The sequence below is a fragment of the Prosopis cineraria genome, unplaced genomic scaffold (genome assembly GCF_029017545.1).
Source record: "Prosopis cineraria cultivar Desert tree isolate PC_DT_omini unplaced genomic scaffold, ASM2901754v1 PC6, whole genome shotgun sequence".
NCBI lineage: Eukaryota > Viridiplantae > Streptophyta > Magnoliopsida > Fabales > Fabaceae > Prosopis > Prosopis cineraria.
In genome coordinates this window covers 2,479,968-2,498,020 of record NW_026555337.1, presented here as the reverse complement: position 1 = coordinate 2,498,020, position 18,053 = coordinate 2,479,968, and the positions used below count along the sequence as shown (strand labels likewise).

Below are 18,053 nucleotides of genomic sequence, written 5' to 3'. Positions count from 1 at the left end.
CGCCCAGCCCATGAGCACATCCTCACTGCCTCCCCTCGTCTTCTCGCCCTTCCCTCCTCCAACCGTCGTCCACTACCCTCTCCCGGGGTGCGTGAAGCTCGTCCGTGCTGGTGGTCCCTGTTCTGTCTCCATGCCTTCGTCAGCTCAACCCCTGTTCTGCTAGTTCCTGTCAGTCTTCGTCCTCTCCTTCAGGTATGTTTTCCCTCTCCTTGTTCCATGGCGGTGTTTCCTTCCCGAGGTCTCTCCTTCCCTTTCCCTTCACCTTTTTTCGCAATTCGATAGACTCTGGTCTCGGCCATGGCTTGGAATCCATACGAGATGGATGAATCATGGTCTGAGGTGATTCGACCCATTATTTGCTATCTGTGAATTTCGAAAATTAGGGTTCAAGTGGTTTGATATGGTTCGGAATATGTTCTCAGATTATTTAGTTTTTCATATTCTGCCTATTTTAAGTTCTGCAGCAAAATGGAGTCCGAAATGGGATTGATTCAAGGGATATTGATTTTATCTCTGAGCTCCTTATTTCTGGCTCTTGATTCTGCCTATGGATTCCTTATTGGTTTTGCATCAACCTGTTTGAAGGGTATATTGATCATTGCATCAATATCTCTGCTTCTAAGTTGCTTCTCTTTTCCGCTTCTATGTTTTTGTTGCATTAATCAAAAGTCGTTAGGTTAACTTGAACCTACAAATTCACATCCCAACCCATCATTGAATTATGCTAGTGACATAAAATACATTACATTCGCCCTTTGTTGTTTTGTTTCTATGGATACGTGAGTTTATGATCCGTTGCCCTTTGAATCCCTGCCTTACTTCCTGTTATTGTGTCATCGACTGTTGCAATCAAACTCAAATTCTGTGATTATCATTAATATGTGCTGTAGTGAAGTTTGATTGATTTACAGTTTCTTGAGGGCTTATGCATGTTAATGATATTTTCTCGCATTTAGAAGTGTGAACCTGACTGCCCATTTCCTTTTTCTACTGTGCTAATCTGACATCATGTCTTCTTTTTCATGAATCAGTCACTGATTCCAAATGACCTTGGTTGCAGGGTAAATATAATCCTCCGACACCCATAAAATCCCCATTCACAGAGGAGAATTCAAGCTTTGGCTTCTGAGTGGTTATTTGGCTGATTCTTTTGCTATGGTAAGTTTAACGGGATTACTTGTTATAAATTTTCTTCTCTATTTTTGAAGGAAATAGAAAAATAGGATAGAAAGTGGAAATTACGTTGACTTGATATGCTGAAAGAAAAGTAGGCTCCCCTGTTGGAACATATTTATTTTAGAAATCTTCCTTTTCCTTAAGGTAAATTATAATTATAATTTAGTCTCTTGTGGTTTTACTTGAAATTAGTTCTGCTACGTAGTGATTTAAAGAGTCTCATTCAACTCCAATGTGTTTTCTATCGTTGTCACTTAACCAACTTATTGTATATTTGCTTATACTTTTAACTGAAATAATAATGTGAATGCTTAATTGATGAATAATCTCATTTTTTGAATTATGAGTGACGAGGTGTTGGTCTTGGAAGTAGATGGCAGATGATAGAATCTACTATTTGTAAATTTCTTTTTTACAACCCTATTCCTGTTATGGAAATACCTGTCTAGGCAATATTGCAGATTCTGAATATGATCTCAAGTTTGATTGTGTTGTTTGCACAGGCTGCAAAGATTCTTGCAAACCTAATTGTGATGGGCGGTGGTATTTTGGCTAGGGCATTTGTTCAAGCATATCGTCAAGCTCTTGCTAGTGAGTTTCTTATATTATCTAGCAGGGAAAAAAAAGAAAAGTTCATTAGATTTATTATTTCTGTGCATGGATTTGCAATTTGTGCACTATATTTGATTGAATATAGTTTGATGGGAGTTTGTAGGTTCTAAGTTGTTGTTTTTAGTGACTGTTACTATGACACCTCTCGAGGAGCATAGAAAATTGATGAAGGTGATTTGGATATATGCGAAGAATGCTATTGGAGACATCATCAAGGAGAGTTGATCAGATGGTCTTCAACGCTATGAAATTTAAAGTTTCTGTCTGCTAGAATTTTGACATCTCCTAGGCAATTTTAGAAGTAACTCTTACTAATATGCCTTTTTTTTTTTGAAGCTACGGTTCTTCAAACTTATTCTTTCTCCTCCTTCTTGGTGACCTTTTATGGAATTTCTTGAGCGACTCCTGGTCTTTGGCACATTGCAACCTATACTTCTACCTCCAGTTATTTCTAATCTAAATATTTAATTCTTAAATTATACTCCTCGTGTCAGGTTTTGTTAGGTTCATATTTGGTTAGGGAACTAATCTTTTACACAATAATTTGTGCGGTCCGTTTATGATTGATGAATATATCATAGTAGAGTCCTTATCATGCCGTGGAAGAATTAAGTTCTCTCAAGTCCCTGCCAATGTTTCGTGGCTGTTTATTCTGTCATGTTCTTGACACCAAGTTGTTGCAGATGCCTCAAAAAATGGTGTTGCGCAAGAGACAATACAGAATACCATTCGCAGAGCTAACAAAGTCATGACAGAGCAAGAAGCTCGGCAGATTCTTGGTGTTTCGGAGGAAACCCCCTGGGAAGAGATTGTGAAGGTTAGCAAGTGTTTAGCATGTTTCCAGTTATTTACGTATTTATTATATGTCGATTTCTAAAACATTCTTCTGCGCAGAGATATGACAATTTGTTTGAAAGCAATGCGAAGAGCGGAAGTTTCTATCTTCAGTCAAAAGTTCATCGGGCCAAGGAACGTCTAGAGGCTGTGCATCAACAGAATGGCCAGGGTACACCGACTTGAGGACCTTTGTCTTCCTTCCTTCCTTCCTTCCTTCTTTCTTTTTACACACCGCGCAACCTCATGTCGAGATGCTGATTTATAGATAGTCTTTTGCCAGCTTGATCTCTTGAACTTTAGCATTAAGAGTCTTGCATTTGCATAGACATTAGATATGGCTAAGGGCTCAAAAAAAAGTATATATTAAGAAGGCTCATGAGCCAAGTGCAGTTAGCAATCTAACCGATAAAAACAATTATCGGTTCTTCCATCATCCAAAGAAGATGATTGATGTTGCTTCTAATTAGTTCCATAAATGGCGGAATTCTTTTTGGACTTTATGATCAAGACACATGAGACTGAATGCTAGCTGAGAATAGCTTTTGATTAAACAAATTAATAGGTAAATCGACATTACTTCTCAAATTCAGCTTGTCTTCCATTTTAATATATATATATATATATATATCCTATATATTTGGGGCATCCCCTTCCCCCTTCCTTTTGAGAGGTGCATCACCTCGCAGTATGTGAAACGGCTTGAAAAACCCTGAAATGGAATGAAACATTAGGCTTTGGAACACTCGATTGCAAGAAAAAGAAAATGGCTATAGGAAGCTCCTCTTTTGTGACTTTGGAGCTATTTGACTTTTCATCAAGGGTGATGCATGCTTTTGGGATAGAAACTTCGAGCGAGAAAGGGGACAAAATGTGTTCCTTTGACAACACAATATGATCAATACAAAAATGACGCAATAAATAAAATTCATGTCGTACAAGGCCATTTTAATCAATACTTGAATAATACTAAGGTCACTCATTCAGATTATGCTCCTCACTTTCGGTTGGCACGGGCCTTTTCAATCTCGCTTCCTCCTGCCTTGTTTATCACTTGAACACAGTGTGCAAGTGATGTTCACGATGGCCAACAAACAAATATAGGAAGCATCGGCTGAATCATGGTGACCATTGCTGAGAGATGGTGTGTTGTCGAAGCTCTTGTTCAAAGAACTGGAAGTTAGTTGGGAGGCTTGCCTTTATTTGATGATGAAAACCAGAACATGAATTTGCACTCCACTCGTTCCTAATATAATATTACTTTTATGATTTTATTAACTACACTAAATTCCAACGTCATATTAATTTATAGTGCTGGTGGAGATTTGTATCGGTATAAATTTAAAATTTGTTCGGATAAGTATTTTTTGTTAATTATTTTCACAATTGTTTTCATTTTTTGTTTTTAAAAATAAAAAATAGAAACAACTTCAAGCTATTTTTGTTTTATTTTCTTGTTTTCAAAGTACATTATATTTAATTATTGAAAATTCTAGTTATTTTGATAAGTTTGTATTATTAATCACCACCATTAACTGTTTATAATCATCATTATCAAATTTTTTTAAAATTTTAAAATTATTTTTAATTGATATAACCAAATGAATTTTTATTTTATTTTGTTTTGAAAAACAATTTTAAAAATTGCATCACAAAATAATTTTAAAAAACAAAAAATGAGATTAAAAACCAAACATAAAATAATCTGTTCCTTTTCTATTTCGCTTCACAATTTACCTAATCATTTATCCCTCCAAGAATCTTTGGAATTCATTCTCAACTGTGCATGCTTGGTTTATTTTGAACTTCGGTCTCTCCATATTATGCAATGCTACACAAAGGGGTCCAATTAAAATGCCTTGTCCATTATTGACTTGCGCACAAGATGCGGGATATACATTCAAATTGTCCAAAATCAAACGATGTATTAAAATCAATTCATAGACGTGAACTGGCAAAGAGGCACCAAGAGAAGAAGAAGGGGGAAAAAAAAAGGCTTGCGTGGGATCGGTATCCCTCTCTGATAACCACACCTATATTCCCTCCTTTATCACTTTATCATATAAAATCACGTGTATATGTATGTATGTATGCATTTATCAAAGCCCGGAAAATATATTACGATCCTACTCAGGTTTATATTGTGAATACTGCAACGAAAGCAACTCCAAGGGACACCCACATGCCGTTGAAGCTGATTAATCTAACATCACCAGAGTCTTCCTTACTGGGAGTAGCCTGCGACGAGCCTGAGGAATTCTCCGAGGATGGCGGCTCATCCTTATCTGCTTTAGGCGCCTTCGCCCCCGCGGCTGCCGGAGCCAGGGCCGGAGCCGCCGCGGGAGTGTTAGAAGCATAGAAGTCGAGTGGAAGGAGGACCTTGCCCACCTTGTACATGGCAAGACGCCTGTCCGTATACACAATGCCCGTCACCGTGGTATTCACCACCCCCGTGGATATGTTCACGCTACCGCCATAACTCGTCACGTTAAGGTCAGCCCTCCCCGGCTTGTCTCCGGCCAGGGTCCGGACCGGATTCGTCAGGGTGTCAAAGTTGTTGCTGGTGACGTAGTTCGGAAGAATGTGGAACTGCAGAAGCTCGAGCTTCTGGCTATCGCCGAGGGAGTTGAGGAACCCAGCTTTGAGTTCGGAGAAGGCGGAGTCATCTGGAGCGAAAATGGTCAGGCCTCCAGATTTTGTGGTCATGAGCTGGGAGTTGACCTGGTTGATGAGCTGGGTGGTTTTGAGGAGGCGAATGAAGACGCTGAAGGACTTGGCCTTTCTGAGGATACCGATGATGTCGGTGGAGGCCGTGTCGGGGATGTTGTCTGAAGGCGTCTGCGGTAACGTGGGGACCAGGGCTGCAGGGGCAGCGGCCGGCGAAGCAACAGGGGCGGCCTTTACAGGGGCCATTGCCGGAGATTGGGCAGCGGTGGTGGTGGAATAACGGAGGGAAACCAGTAGGAGTGCGAATGAGAAGAACAAGCGAGAAGGCTTCATCGTGATTCTGGAAAAGATAGGAATGGTAGTGCTGGGAACTAGAAGATGAAGATGCATGAGAAACAGAGGAGGGGGGATTTTATGGAGGAAAAGAGAAAAGGACAGATTGGTGAAAAGATTGGAGAGAGATTAAAATTGGGGTTCGGAAGCAGAAATGGGGTAACGTGGGAAGGGTTGAAGGTGGGGCATCCATTTTGGAAGCATAGCATTTGGGGTTCGTGAATGTGTTGTTTTCGCTTTCCATCACTCTTCATACTCAAATCAGCTTCATTTTTCACATCATTCTCTACCTTCTTCTCACTTTCTTGTTTTTTTTTTTTTTGGTTGAATGGAAATAAGAGCATTACAGAGATTTTTCAGATTTTCAAAGCGAGAACTTCTTCTTGTTTTTTCTCATTTTCTTACTTTTGCTCTGAAAATCTCTGTAATGCTCTTATTTCCATTAACTGATGGCTTATCAGGCCCAATCGTGATATTTTTAAATAAAATTTTATATATTAATAAATTTTATTAACTACACTTAATAATATTTTTTAAAATAAAAAATACAAATTTTTAAAGAAAAGAAAGAGGAACGAAAACTAAATAAAAAGATAAAAGATAATTTTAAAATAAATCTATTTGGTAAAATCTTAATTTTTTTAAAATATTTTATATATTAAAAATTTTGATGTCAAATCTATTGTAAAAATGTTTTATAATTTAAGATGGGAGTATTTTTTTTTTAATTCTTATGAATATAAATTTGACTGAACGAGATTTTTTATACATTGTAGGTGGTAAGTTGATTTTATCATTATCAACTATCATAAAAAGCTTTTAAGAATATAATATTTTTACTTTTATATAAACTTTCAAATTGATTTGTTAACTATGAAAAAATAAAATAGTGCATAACTTTATCATTTTTTAAACAAATGTCACTATTTACCATCACATTATTTTTAAGAGAATATATTTTACATGGAGATAAATTAAAATTTTTAACAAATAAAATTAACTTTTTTAAGCCGCCCCTGCACTATAGCCATGCACTTGAAAAACGACTCTTTGCCGTGGCTGAATACCACCCCAATGCTTTAAAAATCATATAGGTTTTAGACGCCGGGCCTACAAAGCCTATATCAACCCTATGAAAAAAATAAAATTGAGGACTCGATATAAGAGCCAAAAAAAATCAAGTAATTGATTTTCATAATTTTTTCCTTCAGGAAATTCTCAAATAATAAAATAATAATTAATACATGTCTTTGTACGCCGTTCCTTACTTATTCATTCCATTTAATTGCCCTCCACTCCTCCAGACTCCGCCACGTTAAACAAGGCTTCGGACTGGCCGAAATACAAACAAGGCTTTGGAGATCAGGCCTTGATGCTGTGCATTTTCCCTTGATGGGCCCAAGAGAAATTTTGACAAAAGTTGGACAAAGCTCGGAAGAAAAACGAGAAACACACAGTATCGTTCTCGTACAAGTTTCTACTTTCGAGGCTCCACAAGACCAGAATCTCAACCCGGAAGAGTAAGATAGCGTGTCATGAGGCATATGTTTTTATGTAGTTGTGCAATCCTTGCCAAAACATGCAAGACAAGCTAGGCCACACTGTAATCTCGAAACACTAATCATTTGGTTACTCGGCATCCTCTGGTTGATGGAAATACCGAACCTTTTACAGTTACAGAACTCCCACCTCTCATTTCTACACAATACATGCATCCAAATCATTATTATTTGTAACCAAACTGATATTCTCACTCCCAAACATCTCAATCATCCATCGCTAAACAATATATCAATCACGCAACACCTCTCCATCACAGGTGAGCAGACATGATCTCCAAACTCAAACTCTCAGCTCCAATTAAACCTTGTACCTACCTTTCCCATCCTCCCTCCCTCCTTAAAACCAGCCCCTTTCTCTCCATTTTCCCCCACACTCTCTCTACGCCCCACATTGCAGCATTGTTTCCCGAGTTATTCATCCAAACACACTCAGATCAACATGTCGACCACCGTCTCTATTTTCTCCGCCCCGCTGCTGCTGCTGCTCGCCATCTTCTATTCCTCCACCACCACCTCAGCCCAGTTATCTCCGGTTAAAGCTCCCGCAGCAGCTCCTCCGGTAGTCTCGACATCACCACCACCCGCGACCTTGCCGGCGCCTCCCACTTCTCTCCCGGCCACGTCTCCGGCCGCTGCTGCTCCTGCCCCGGGACTTAGCACTGTTCCCCTGGTACCGAACACGCCCAGCGCCGCCCCTGGGCCCGCAGTGGCGGTGGTCCCTAAAACTCTCTCCATTGATATTGTGCAAATACTCAGGAAGGCCAAGAGATTCACCGTCCTTATCCGCCTCCTCAAGACCACCCAGTTGATCAACCAGCTCAATTCTCAACTAGCCACCTCCGGCTCCGGCGGATTGACCATTTTCGCCCCTGAGGACGCCGCCTTCTCGAAACTTAAAGCAGGATTTCTTAACTCTCTCAATGACAGGCAAAAGGTGGAGCTTTTACAGTTCCATACCATTTCCACCTACATCTCTATCTCCAACTTCGACACCCTCACCAACCCCGTTCAGACTCAGGCCGGCGACGACCCCAAGAGGCTTCAACTTAACGTCACCATGTACGGGGGCAACCAGGTCAGCATGACCACCGGCGCCGTCAATGCCTCCTTGACGGGAACCGTGTATACGGACAACAAACTTGCCATATATCAGGTGGACAAGGTGCTTCTTCCACTTGACATCGTGCTTCCTAAGGCTAGTGCCCCGGCACCGGGCCCAGCTGCCGCAAAGGGAGACTCGCCTAAAACTGATAAAACTAAGGCAGCCGGAGGGGATCAGAGCGGTGGTGATGATGACGGTGACAGTAACGGTAAAGCCGTTCCGGCGAACAGTTCCATGGGTCTGAAGGTAGAGGTAATGTGGGTACGTCTTGCGGTTGGAGTTGCATTTGTGGCGGGAGCCATGATCATGTGACGATGACAAGACAGTGAAAGTTGAAGGAGGAGGTCCATTTTTTTTTTTTGTTCTCATGTTTACTTCTTTGCTTTCTTATCGTAATCGTCTGTTCTTTCCTTTTTGGCTGTGGGGTGTGGTTTGTTTTGATAGCATAGTGTCATTATTAATTAGGGACGAAGGCGCTATTCGTTTGTCTGTGTGCTGGTGTTTGGATAAAATTTGAATTACGATTAATTTGTTGTGAATAAAGTTTTGTAATTAACTTAATGTGTTCATTGTTGTCCAAGTCTCTCTCTCTCTCTCTCTCTCTGAAAAAAGTTCACTTGCTCGTTAAAATTGTCGTCTTAATTTTCTCTGGCTAATATAAACTTCACAGTCTCGCACAGTGGGAAGTTGAATGTTTAAACTAATTTCTGGCCAAGATATTATTGTCATCCCAAAGCAAAACAAAACTTTTATGAACTTTCTAATTAGTATTTAGGCACCGCAGATGAGCAGAACAGAGAAAAGAAGACGCAAAATCACGGCAAATTGAAAGGATCTAACGTTCTGATGGTGCAGACCGGTAGTTTCTGGGCCTAGTTAACATGGACCTTACTAGTTGTCGCGGATATCTTAAGAATGACAAATTAAAGGGTCTAAACGTTGAAGGCCTCATTTAAATTTCAGTTGAACCTAATTAATTATAATTAAAATTAATCAATATGATAAAATTGTATATAAGATTATTAATTTATTGAAAGCTATTTAACAAATATAATGTTATTAAATTATAGTATAAGAATTTACTTCACTATTATTATTTCTTTTCCATCCCATTGTATGCCCATCTGAGCCTAAATACCTAACCCCACCCCAAAAAAAAAAAAAATTAAGAAATAAACCCACTTTTGTAGATCGTAAATCTTCTCTCAAATACCATTTCTTATATCCCACGCCAATATCCTCATGAAGCACTTTGTAAACCCCTGTAAGCAAATCAGAAATGGGAGGCCAAGCACTAAGAATGTTATATTAGTGAGAAGCACTAGGGATGAACTTGCCGCACAAGGCCAAGCAGATTGAAGATCAGGATGGAGATGGGAGGGGCCGACAAAGAGACGCGTAGCTGGAGGTATTTTCTAACAAACAGATCTGAAGCTTGCTAGAAATCATAGAGTTAGGTCGGACAATGGAGAAGCTGGTCAGAATATGTGCTCGCTGGAGATGGGAGGAGGACGAAGCGCAGCTAGTGTAAGATATATTGAAGCTCGAATGAAATCTGAAATTCGCTGAAGGCAAAAAATCTAACAAGTAATAAATGAGTTAATGTTATGGTGCCTCCTTGGATGGGCATTTATAATCAGTTGTGTCCCTAAACCATGATTTTGGTAAAAAAAAAAAAAAAAAAATTCCAAAACACCTCTATTTTTTTTATAATCAATTTTCCATCCTAAAACGTTGTTCTATGCTAAGCAACATGGAGTCGCTTCTTATTTTTTATTGTTTTTGTTAGCCTCATTTATTTTGTGCCCGAATCTTTACTTGCCAAAAATGCCCATGTGTGTGCTCTTAACTTTTCTCCAAATCCATGCTATGCATTTGGCTTCTCTTCCTACCATTTGATAATTTCTCTCTAGCGTCGTCCTCCTCCCATCTCCTGTTGTTGTTCCACCATCAGACTCATTTTCAAGGTTCCTGCAACAATATGGGGTCTTGATATTATAATACAATACCAAGACCCCATCTCTTAAATAAAATATTATATTATATAATATTAATGGCTGAAACTAAAAAAGATTCTTCTATTTTTAATATGATTAGTAAATATAATTTTTATAATTAATCATATATGTTAAATATCATATAAATTTATTTGAACTTTGATATAGTGATTTATTTTTACATTCATCAAATTATCAATATTGCAATATAATATAATTTAAATTTCTTTAATTAATCAGTAATATAGGCTAAATAATATATTTTACTTGTTAAATAAAGTTGAACAAATTTAATAATATAATTTTATCAGTATTTTAATTTTTAAAGGCAATGTCCTTTATAATAATTTGTATATTTGAAACTAATTTTAACTAAATCATCCAAACATCTCCATTTTTGTCAAGATCAATTTTAGAAAAATAATATTTAGACATGATCACATTATAATGTAATTAATTACAATTAAAACCAATTACATTGATCAATTTTTTGATAATCAATTATATTCAATTGAAATCCAAACGAGGCCATAATTTAATTGAATAAGCTACTTGTCTCAGCTTATGGAAAAGCATGGTTTGGATACAAATAATTGATTATAAAAAAAAATATAAGTGCTTGGGTATTTTTTACCCAAACCATGGTTTCAGTTAAAATAATTGATTATAAAAGAAATTCAAACAAGCACAAAGCCATCACATACATGCATATATTCAATAATATTCAAATAATTCAGAATGACTAGCATTAATTTTGCCCCTTCCCAAATAATTTTTTAAATTTAAGTTTAGGTTGTATTTGGATAGGTGAATTTAAATTGTGAATTTAGATTTAAAATTTCATATTTAAAATTTATATATTTAAAATTCTTTGTTTGGATAATATAACAAATTTTAAATTATAATATTAAAATATGTTGTTTGGATCTAAAGTAAAATTTTAAATTCTATACTTGAATTTAAAAGAAACTTGGACATCTAGTCAAAGTTGACGGTCCGAATGGCCAACTTTCATCGGAATTAAACAGTCAAAGCTAACTAGGATTGTAGCATTGGTGATGATTGGAATGGGATGGTCAACTACTATTGGGACCAAACAGTTGACTTCTGCAAGGATCAGATCGACAAGGACCACCAGGATTAGACAACCAACTTTCACCTGGACAGGATCGATGGAGACCACTAAGATCGAACCAACTATTGCCACCGGGACTGAATGGTTGACTTCTACTTGGACCGAACTACTATCGTTTCTATTGAAAGAAGGCCATCCTGTCCACGTCATTACCATTCGTCTGGTCCCTGTGAAAGTTATTCGTCTGATCCTAGTGGTAGTCATCAGTTTGACTCTGGTGGAAGTTAGCTATTTGGTCTCGATTGTCACTATCGATCTGGTCCCAATGGAAGTTGACCATCTAGTCCCGATAGTCACTGTCAAATCAATCCTAGTGGAAGTCGGCTGTCCTGTCCTGGTCATCGCCGTCTATGTAATCTCAATGGAAGTCTACCGTCCGGTCTTGATAGAATGCTGCTATCCAATCTCAATTGTCACTGTCAATCCAATCTCGATCGAAGTCAGCCTTTCATCCTGGTGAAAGTTGGTCGTTTGATCCTTGTCAATTGTGGAGGCTTGTTTTCATCAACTTCGATGATCCAGTCCAATTATCGTTGGTAGGCCGATTAAGCCTTCATAGATTTAGGTCAAATTACAAAAGAAATTGAGTTGAAATTTGAAATAATAAGGGTTTAGAAAATATTTCAAATTACAAAGAGATTGAGGCGGAACTTTGATTTGAATTTGGATTAAATCCAAATGCATACATTTTTAATTACCTAAATAAAGAATTTAGTTCAAATCTAAATCCATATGTATTCAAACATAGCATAATTTGGATTTCTAGAACTCACCAAAGTTATAACATGCTTTCAAGTTCCTAAAAAAAAAAAAAAACTCATAGATTGCATCATGGGCAAAACCTTCACATTGGTCGCAAAATTTGAACCATAACCTTAGAGCTTATGAACTAAATCTTTACCAATTGAAGCATAGTTTTACTAAATATTTTTGGTTTTGTGACTGCACATAAATACCCTAAGACCCAGGTTGGTACGAGATAATGAGGTGTACGGTGATGGAAAAAAAATGGCTCACTACCTCGTTTGGTGTAAGGTAGCGACCATTCCAATGGAATGGTCTATTATCTCATTTGAAGTAATTCCCATTCCATCAATAGACTATGGGAATGGGATCCATTTCATGGGAAAGAATTTTTTTTAGACAAAAATATCTGATTATGAATTTTATGGACAAGAGCACCATTTCATTTTTCCCCCCTTAATTCACCAAAAAAGCTCTCACATCTCTTCCTTCCAGCCATTGCAGTTGACAAGCCAAGCTTCGTCCCTCCTGACAACTACATGTCTTTCCTCTTGTTCAACCTTCTCCGTCACTCTCCCTTTTCGTCATTGGGTTCTTTGATGTTCGAGTCAACTGAAGCTTCTCATCATCAATGGAAGCTTGTTTTCGAAACATGTTTTCCAAATTAGAAGTGAAACCATTTTCCCTCAACTCCTTCATTGCCAATCTCACTATCAATCAAAGCTTCTTCGTCACTCTCCATTTTTATGGATCCGGTCAGTATTTGCCAAATATGGGTTGAGTTCGACGGCAGCAAAACCACACTTGTTTGTCTAGTTCATTAAAAAAAGGACCTAGATTCCAGATCTTATGATGGCAAAGCTATTTTTGTTATTTCTTGATTCTTGATTTTTAGATTTGCTTGTTCGTGATTTCTTCAAACCAAATTTTTAAGGGAGAATGATAAGTAAAGATTCTATAAGAACATTAATGCCAAACTTAAAATTTTAATATTGAAACATGATAAAAGAAGTATTGAAATTTGGAAACGTTAGTGTTGAAAAATCCTAATTTAATATTAATGTTCTTACAAAATTTTTATTTGTCATTCTCCTAATTTTGAAACTATGATGTGGTCTCTGGAAGTTTTCCTCCGATGAGGAAGAAGGATTGCAGCAGGAAATGAGAAGAGGTGTATGCAAGTCCATTTGAACAGGTTGTTTTGCTGTTTTACTATTGTAATTATGTTTATAAAATAAAAATTATATCACCATTTGTTTGACATACCAAACGTGTTTTTAAATCTCTTTCATATCCTTATTCCCACGCCCACTCTCATTCTTGCTCCCAATTCCATTCTATCAAAATTATTCCAGATACCAAACAAGGCCTAAGTGCTTGGGCTCACACAGGTATAGGCATAAGAAACGAAAGAGCATGTAATGGTTACACAAAGCAAACACACATAATTACATATAACAAAAAAAAGTAAAAAACATACATATGCCCAATCTAAAAAAAGTGAAAACATATTCATTAATCCCTATAATTTTATTAGATTTTATTTTTAATTCAGTCTCTATAGTGTTTTTTTCAATAGTTTCAATTCTTATAGTTTCAGAAAGATTGAGTGATTTATTTTTTAGGTTCCTATAATTTTAAATTTTTTAGTATTTTTAATCCTTATAATGATTGAAAACATTAGAAAAAAATTATAGAGACTAAAAGCGAAGCCCAATAAAATTATAAAGACTAAAGATTATGGTTTTTTTTTTTTGAAAAAAAGGGAAACACATAGATATATGCCCATGAAGTGATTAAAGTGTTTATTCTCAACAATGTTTGGTGTTATTTTTCTTTTTTTTTTTTAAAAAAAAGGGAGAATTGTGCTATTGCAATAAAAGACGCAATAGAATTTGAAATAATTTTAAAAGCCTAAAGGCTTCTGTTGCAATTATATTTAGGAGAAAAGACAAAATCATCCCTTCATAAAATACACAATAAAACATCTATAAATAATACTTAAAGTCAATTTATTAATAATAAAACATCTGCTTATCCAAATGAATTTTATAACAAGAAGTTCGTAAATAACAATCAGAATCCATTTATTCTCAACAAAATATTCATTTATTTCATAAAAGGAGAATTCCATCTTTATACTGAAAGACTTAATTGAAAGAGAGGTTTTTGGGCCAGCCAAATTGTTTCAAATTCTATACTAAGCTTTTTATGCAAATATATTGGTTTTGGGGAGCATGCAATGCAATCCACTCTTAAAAATTTGGTTGATTGTAATTTATATTAGTCATATTGCTTCATTATTTAATGACAAAAGTACATTTTTTTAAAAAGGAAAATCACCCCAAACATTGTTGGGAGTAAATACTTAATCTCACTTCATCGTTATAAATCATGCATGCACAAAAGGAAATTACAAGCAATCAAATTTTTTTTTTTTTAAAAAAAGGGAAATCACACCAAACATTGATGGGAGTGAACCCTCTGCAGGGATTGTCAATATTAGTGTTGAGGATGATAATCCTCCCACATGTCAAGGGTTCGAACCCTGTACTGGGACATTAAAGAAATTACACTGTAGAAGTAACATTAAGACAATGCAGCTTGCAGAAAAGGTAAAGATTACCGATTCTAGCTAGTCTCGAAGGACAAAGCCAAAGCCAACTAGCCAAGTGAACAGGCATGTCAACATTTTTAGTGATATATATTGGGGGGAAAAAAAACCATTCTTTTTGAATGAAAGTGACGTAGCCATCTAAAATTACGCCTACTTATCAACGGGAAATCTTTTTTAACCTTCTAAAATTCAACTTAGCCTGTAAAATACTAAGCTAGATATATTTAACTTCTACGTACGTGACTCACCATTTATAACACAAAACAATACTGTTTATAACCCGTCATTATGCCTATCTGAATATTTCCCATGCTAGTTAATTGCTGAGTTGGAATTCAGAACCCAGAGATGCGTCCACTGCGCTGGCTCAGCTCCATGGCTGAGCGGCCGAGCCCATTGCATTAAACTCGGCTAACTCCTTTTCACCAACGCCTAGAAAATCTCTAGTTAAACCACCCAATTCCATTTCATTCACATTCTCTCCGCTTCTCATAAAGTGGCTCGTCTTCGAATCATTCAATACCATTCCACGACCATCATCACCTCCAACTCCAACACTGGTGCTTACCACCGCTTGTGAATCCACCAAGTCGTTCAAGTTTTGATCAGTTGGATTTGCTGTGTTCTTGAAATACAGTCCCACCTGATCGACAGTTCTAAACGACGACGTGCTGTAGGAGAGAGGCAAGGAGCCACCCGTGAACCCAAAAATGTTGATATGGTTGCTGCCTGTAGATCCCATCTGGTTTACTTTTTGTAACAGTGAAGTGGGTGGTGACATGTAATGAGGCTGAGCCAAGCCTGCTTGCGACGATGGGCTTTGATAATTGCTACAATACAAGGAGCTCACACTATACGACAAGCCTCCTTTGTTCTCTTCTTCTTCTTCCTCCTCCTTCAGCAGGCGAGGCGCCCCAGAAATGGCCAGACTGGCAATTCTTTCGAATGATGCTTCTGGCGGGTATGGTTTCACCCACGAGGACGGCGACGAAGTCGCAAACATGTTCATGGTTTGCATCAAATCAGGCACGCTGGAATTGACCTGGTGGATCAAACTCCCCAATGTTTCTGTCGAAACTCCATACCCTGGATAATACCCAGTAAAAATCTGAGGGATTCTAGCAGGTGCTTGAGGAACAAAGCTTGTTCGTGCACTTTCTTCCACCAAGACATCACAGAAAGCTCTATGCGTCAAGAAGCTGTCTTTCCTGAGTTAATACTCTCGCATCAAATTCGATCTCAATTTTGGACGAGACGACACAATCATAAGAGAGCTAACGAATGCTTGGGTTAAGTTTAAAAGCAAGAAAAAGAAATTGACCAAATGACTCAGAATGTTTAAATCACCTGGAGAAAAGAGTGCCGCAGTGACATCGGTACTCTCTAGTCCCACAAATCTTGACATGTGCCTTCCAGTCGGAGTGAACGGCGTATTTCTTGGAACACTTGTCGCAGTTCCACTTCTTCTCGCCGTGTTTTCTGCTGTAGTGCTTCTTTATGCCCGTGAGGTCTCCCAGGGCTCTGGAAGGATCGTGGTGGACGCACGTCTTTTCAGGGCACACGTACACTTTTTTCCCCGGTTCTTTCTCGCTTCTCTGCCGGAGCTTCCAGGGAAGGTTGTGTCCTCGGCGGTGCAGCTGCAGATTCTGGTCTCTCTGGAACCCCTTCTTGCAGATTTCGCACACAAAACGGTTCGTGGCCATCAAGGACTTGGGCGACAGCGCTATCACCTGTGCATCCGGATCTGAATACCCATCACGGTGGAAACTATATTGAATCAGAAAACGAATTTTCCCTAACAATTCGAGGTATACATACAGTGCGTTTACTGAAAAATTTGATAGCTAGCGGCAATATAATCGGTGGAAGTTGATTGAAGTTCTGAATTCAGAGTTAGAGGGGGAGAAGAACATGAAAGGAGTTGAAAGAGAGAGATACTTGCCTGGTGTTCCGGGGAGATTTCTCTTCTTCTTGAGAGGATTTGAATGGGGTAGGAAGGTTTTAAGGGTGGAAGGAAGAGTAAGGCCTTGTTCAGACATGTTCAGATTCGGTAGGGCAATGAATACTAAGGAGAAAGCCCCATTGAGAATGTTATTATAAACAAGAAATGCTCTACTTCTACTGCTGGGGCAAGGAAAAAAGCAAAATATAATTAAATTGATTTTGCTAGCTCGAGCTGCAGAAGTAGCAGTACATGGTGGTGTGGGTTTGATATAAGATATAACGTACAGAGGGGGTCCACATATTTGAGTTTGGGTTGTGGGGGAAGGAGGAAGGAAGGAGGAAGAAAACTCCAATCGAGAAAAGGAACGCTTGACTTGTGATGTGAGACTCCCCCCCCCCCAAATAGTTGCACACAAATCTCACCCCCAATTAAATATTACAAAATTTATTGATAATGACGTTTATGATATATCAAAATGATAATTAAAAATTCCTCTCATCCCGTACGACTTCCCTGGTTAACACTCCAAGTGGGTTTCCATTGACTCGCCTTCCGTTTTCTCTCTCCACCTCTTTCCCTGATACGACTTGGTGCACCATGGAGTTTGAAATAATGCATATGTATATAGTAGACGTGATAATATCAAACTACTCCTATTAACTAATGTTGATGCCTCCTGTTCAATATAGAAATACTTAATTAATTAGGCCCCCTTTAATTGAGTTGTATTTTAGTTTTAGGTCAGTATTTATGTAATCATTGTGCATGTATTATGTTGTGATGGAACTTTCCAACAACAACAAAAAAAGTAACCATTTCTCGTACTCCTGCTATCAACGGTTGAGATATATCAAAATAGTTTTAAAGTTTTCACTCATTTTTTTTCTGAATATCGTATGTATCTATGAATGGAAATTTACTTGGAACAGATATGATTAGTTTTAATTTTTTTTTCTTAAAAAAGATGGAAGAAGGAGAAGCATGTACGATTAGGTTGGATAATGGAGAGATGAATTAGAGGATTTGTGATATGGGGGGTGGGGGGTGGCGCCGTCCGTGAGGTCTCACTGGTTGGGAGTGGTGGGAGCCCCAAAAAGAACGGTGTTGACAGCGAAAGATTATGTGCTTTCCTCTTTTGTTATCATTAATTGGCAAACAAATACACTGAATATAAATATATATATATATATACTGCAACTAGAAGAAAGAAAAATTAATAAATATTTTTTATGCGTGAATATATCATCAATGGAAGGCTATGATCGTCGCCTTTGTTCCGGCGAGGTTATTTTTCTTTTTCCTTTTATGGCTACACTTCTTAATCCAAAT

The 18,053-nt window shown here is 37.7% G+C and overlaps 4 protein-coding genes across 5 annotated transcripts; 2 read left to right on the top strand and 2 right to left on the bottom strand.

The window, feature by feature from the left end:
* LOC129313608 (mitochondrial import inner membrane translocase subunit PAM16 like 2-like) lies at window positions 1-3,210 on the top strand. Of its 2 annotated transcripts, none has more exons than XM_054956864.1 (5): window positions 1-192; window positions 1,061-1,158; window positions 1,680-1,767; window positions 2,472-2,605; window positions 2,683-3,210. In XM_054956864.1, the coding sequence occupies exons 2-5, from the start codon at window positions 1,156-1,158 to the stop codon at window positions 2,806-2,808; spliced, it is 351 nt and encodes a 116-aa protein (XP_054812839.1). In that variant the 5' UTR covers window positions 1-192; window positions 1,061-1,155; the 3' UTR covers window positions 2,809-3,210. The 2 variants fall into 2 exon arrangements, with proteins under 2 accessions (XP_054812839.1, XP_054812840.1); XM_054956865.1 differs by having other exon boundaries at window positions 1,032-1,158.
* Window positions 3,211-4,466: 1,256 nt separating this feature from the next.
* LOC129313810 (fasciclin-like arabinogalactan protein 11) lies at window positions 4,467-5,679 on the bottom strand. Its single transcript, XM_054957218.1, has one exon. The coding sequence runs from the start codon at window positions 5,677-5,679 to the stop codon at window positions 4,759-4,761; it is 921 nt and encodes a 306-aa protein (XP_054813193.1). The 3' UTR covers window positions 4,467-4,758.
* Window positions 5,680-7,550: 1,871 nt separating this feature from the next.
* LOC129313673 (fasciclin-like arabinogalactan protein 11) lies at window positions 7,551-8,847 on the top strand. Its single transcript, XM_054956970.1, has one exon. It carries the CDS (start codon window positions 7,624-7,626, stop codon window positions 8,596-8,598), a length of 975 nt encoding a protein of 324 aa, XP_054812945.1. The 5' UTR covers window positions 7,551-7,623; the 3' UTR covers window positions 8,599-8,847.
* Window positions 8,848-14,571: 5,724 nt separating this feature from the next.
* Window positions 14,572-17,000, bottom strand: LOC129314306 (zinc finger protein BALDIBIS-like). The gene is made up of 3 exons (XM_054957711.1): window positions 16,722-17,000; window positions 16,127-16,523; window positions 14,572-15,987 (listed from the first exon to the last, which is right to left on the bottom strand). Exons 1-3 carry the CDS (start codon window positions 16,816-16,818, stop codon window positions 15,147-15,149), a joined length of 1,335 nt encoding a protein of 444 aa, XP_054813686.1. The 5' UTR covers window positions 16,819-17,000; the 3' UTR covers window positions 14,572-15,146.
* Between the last annotated feature and the right edge of the window lie 1,053 nt (window positions 17,001-18,053).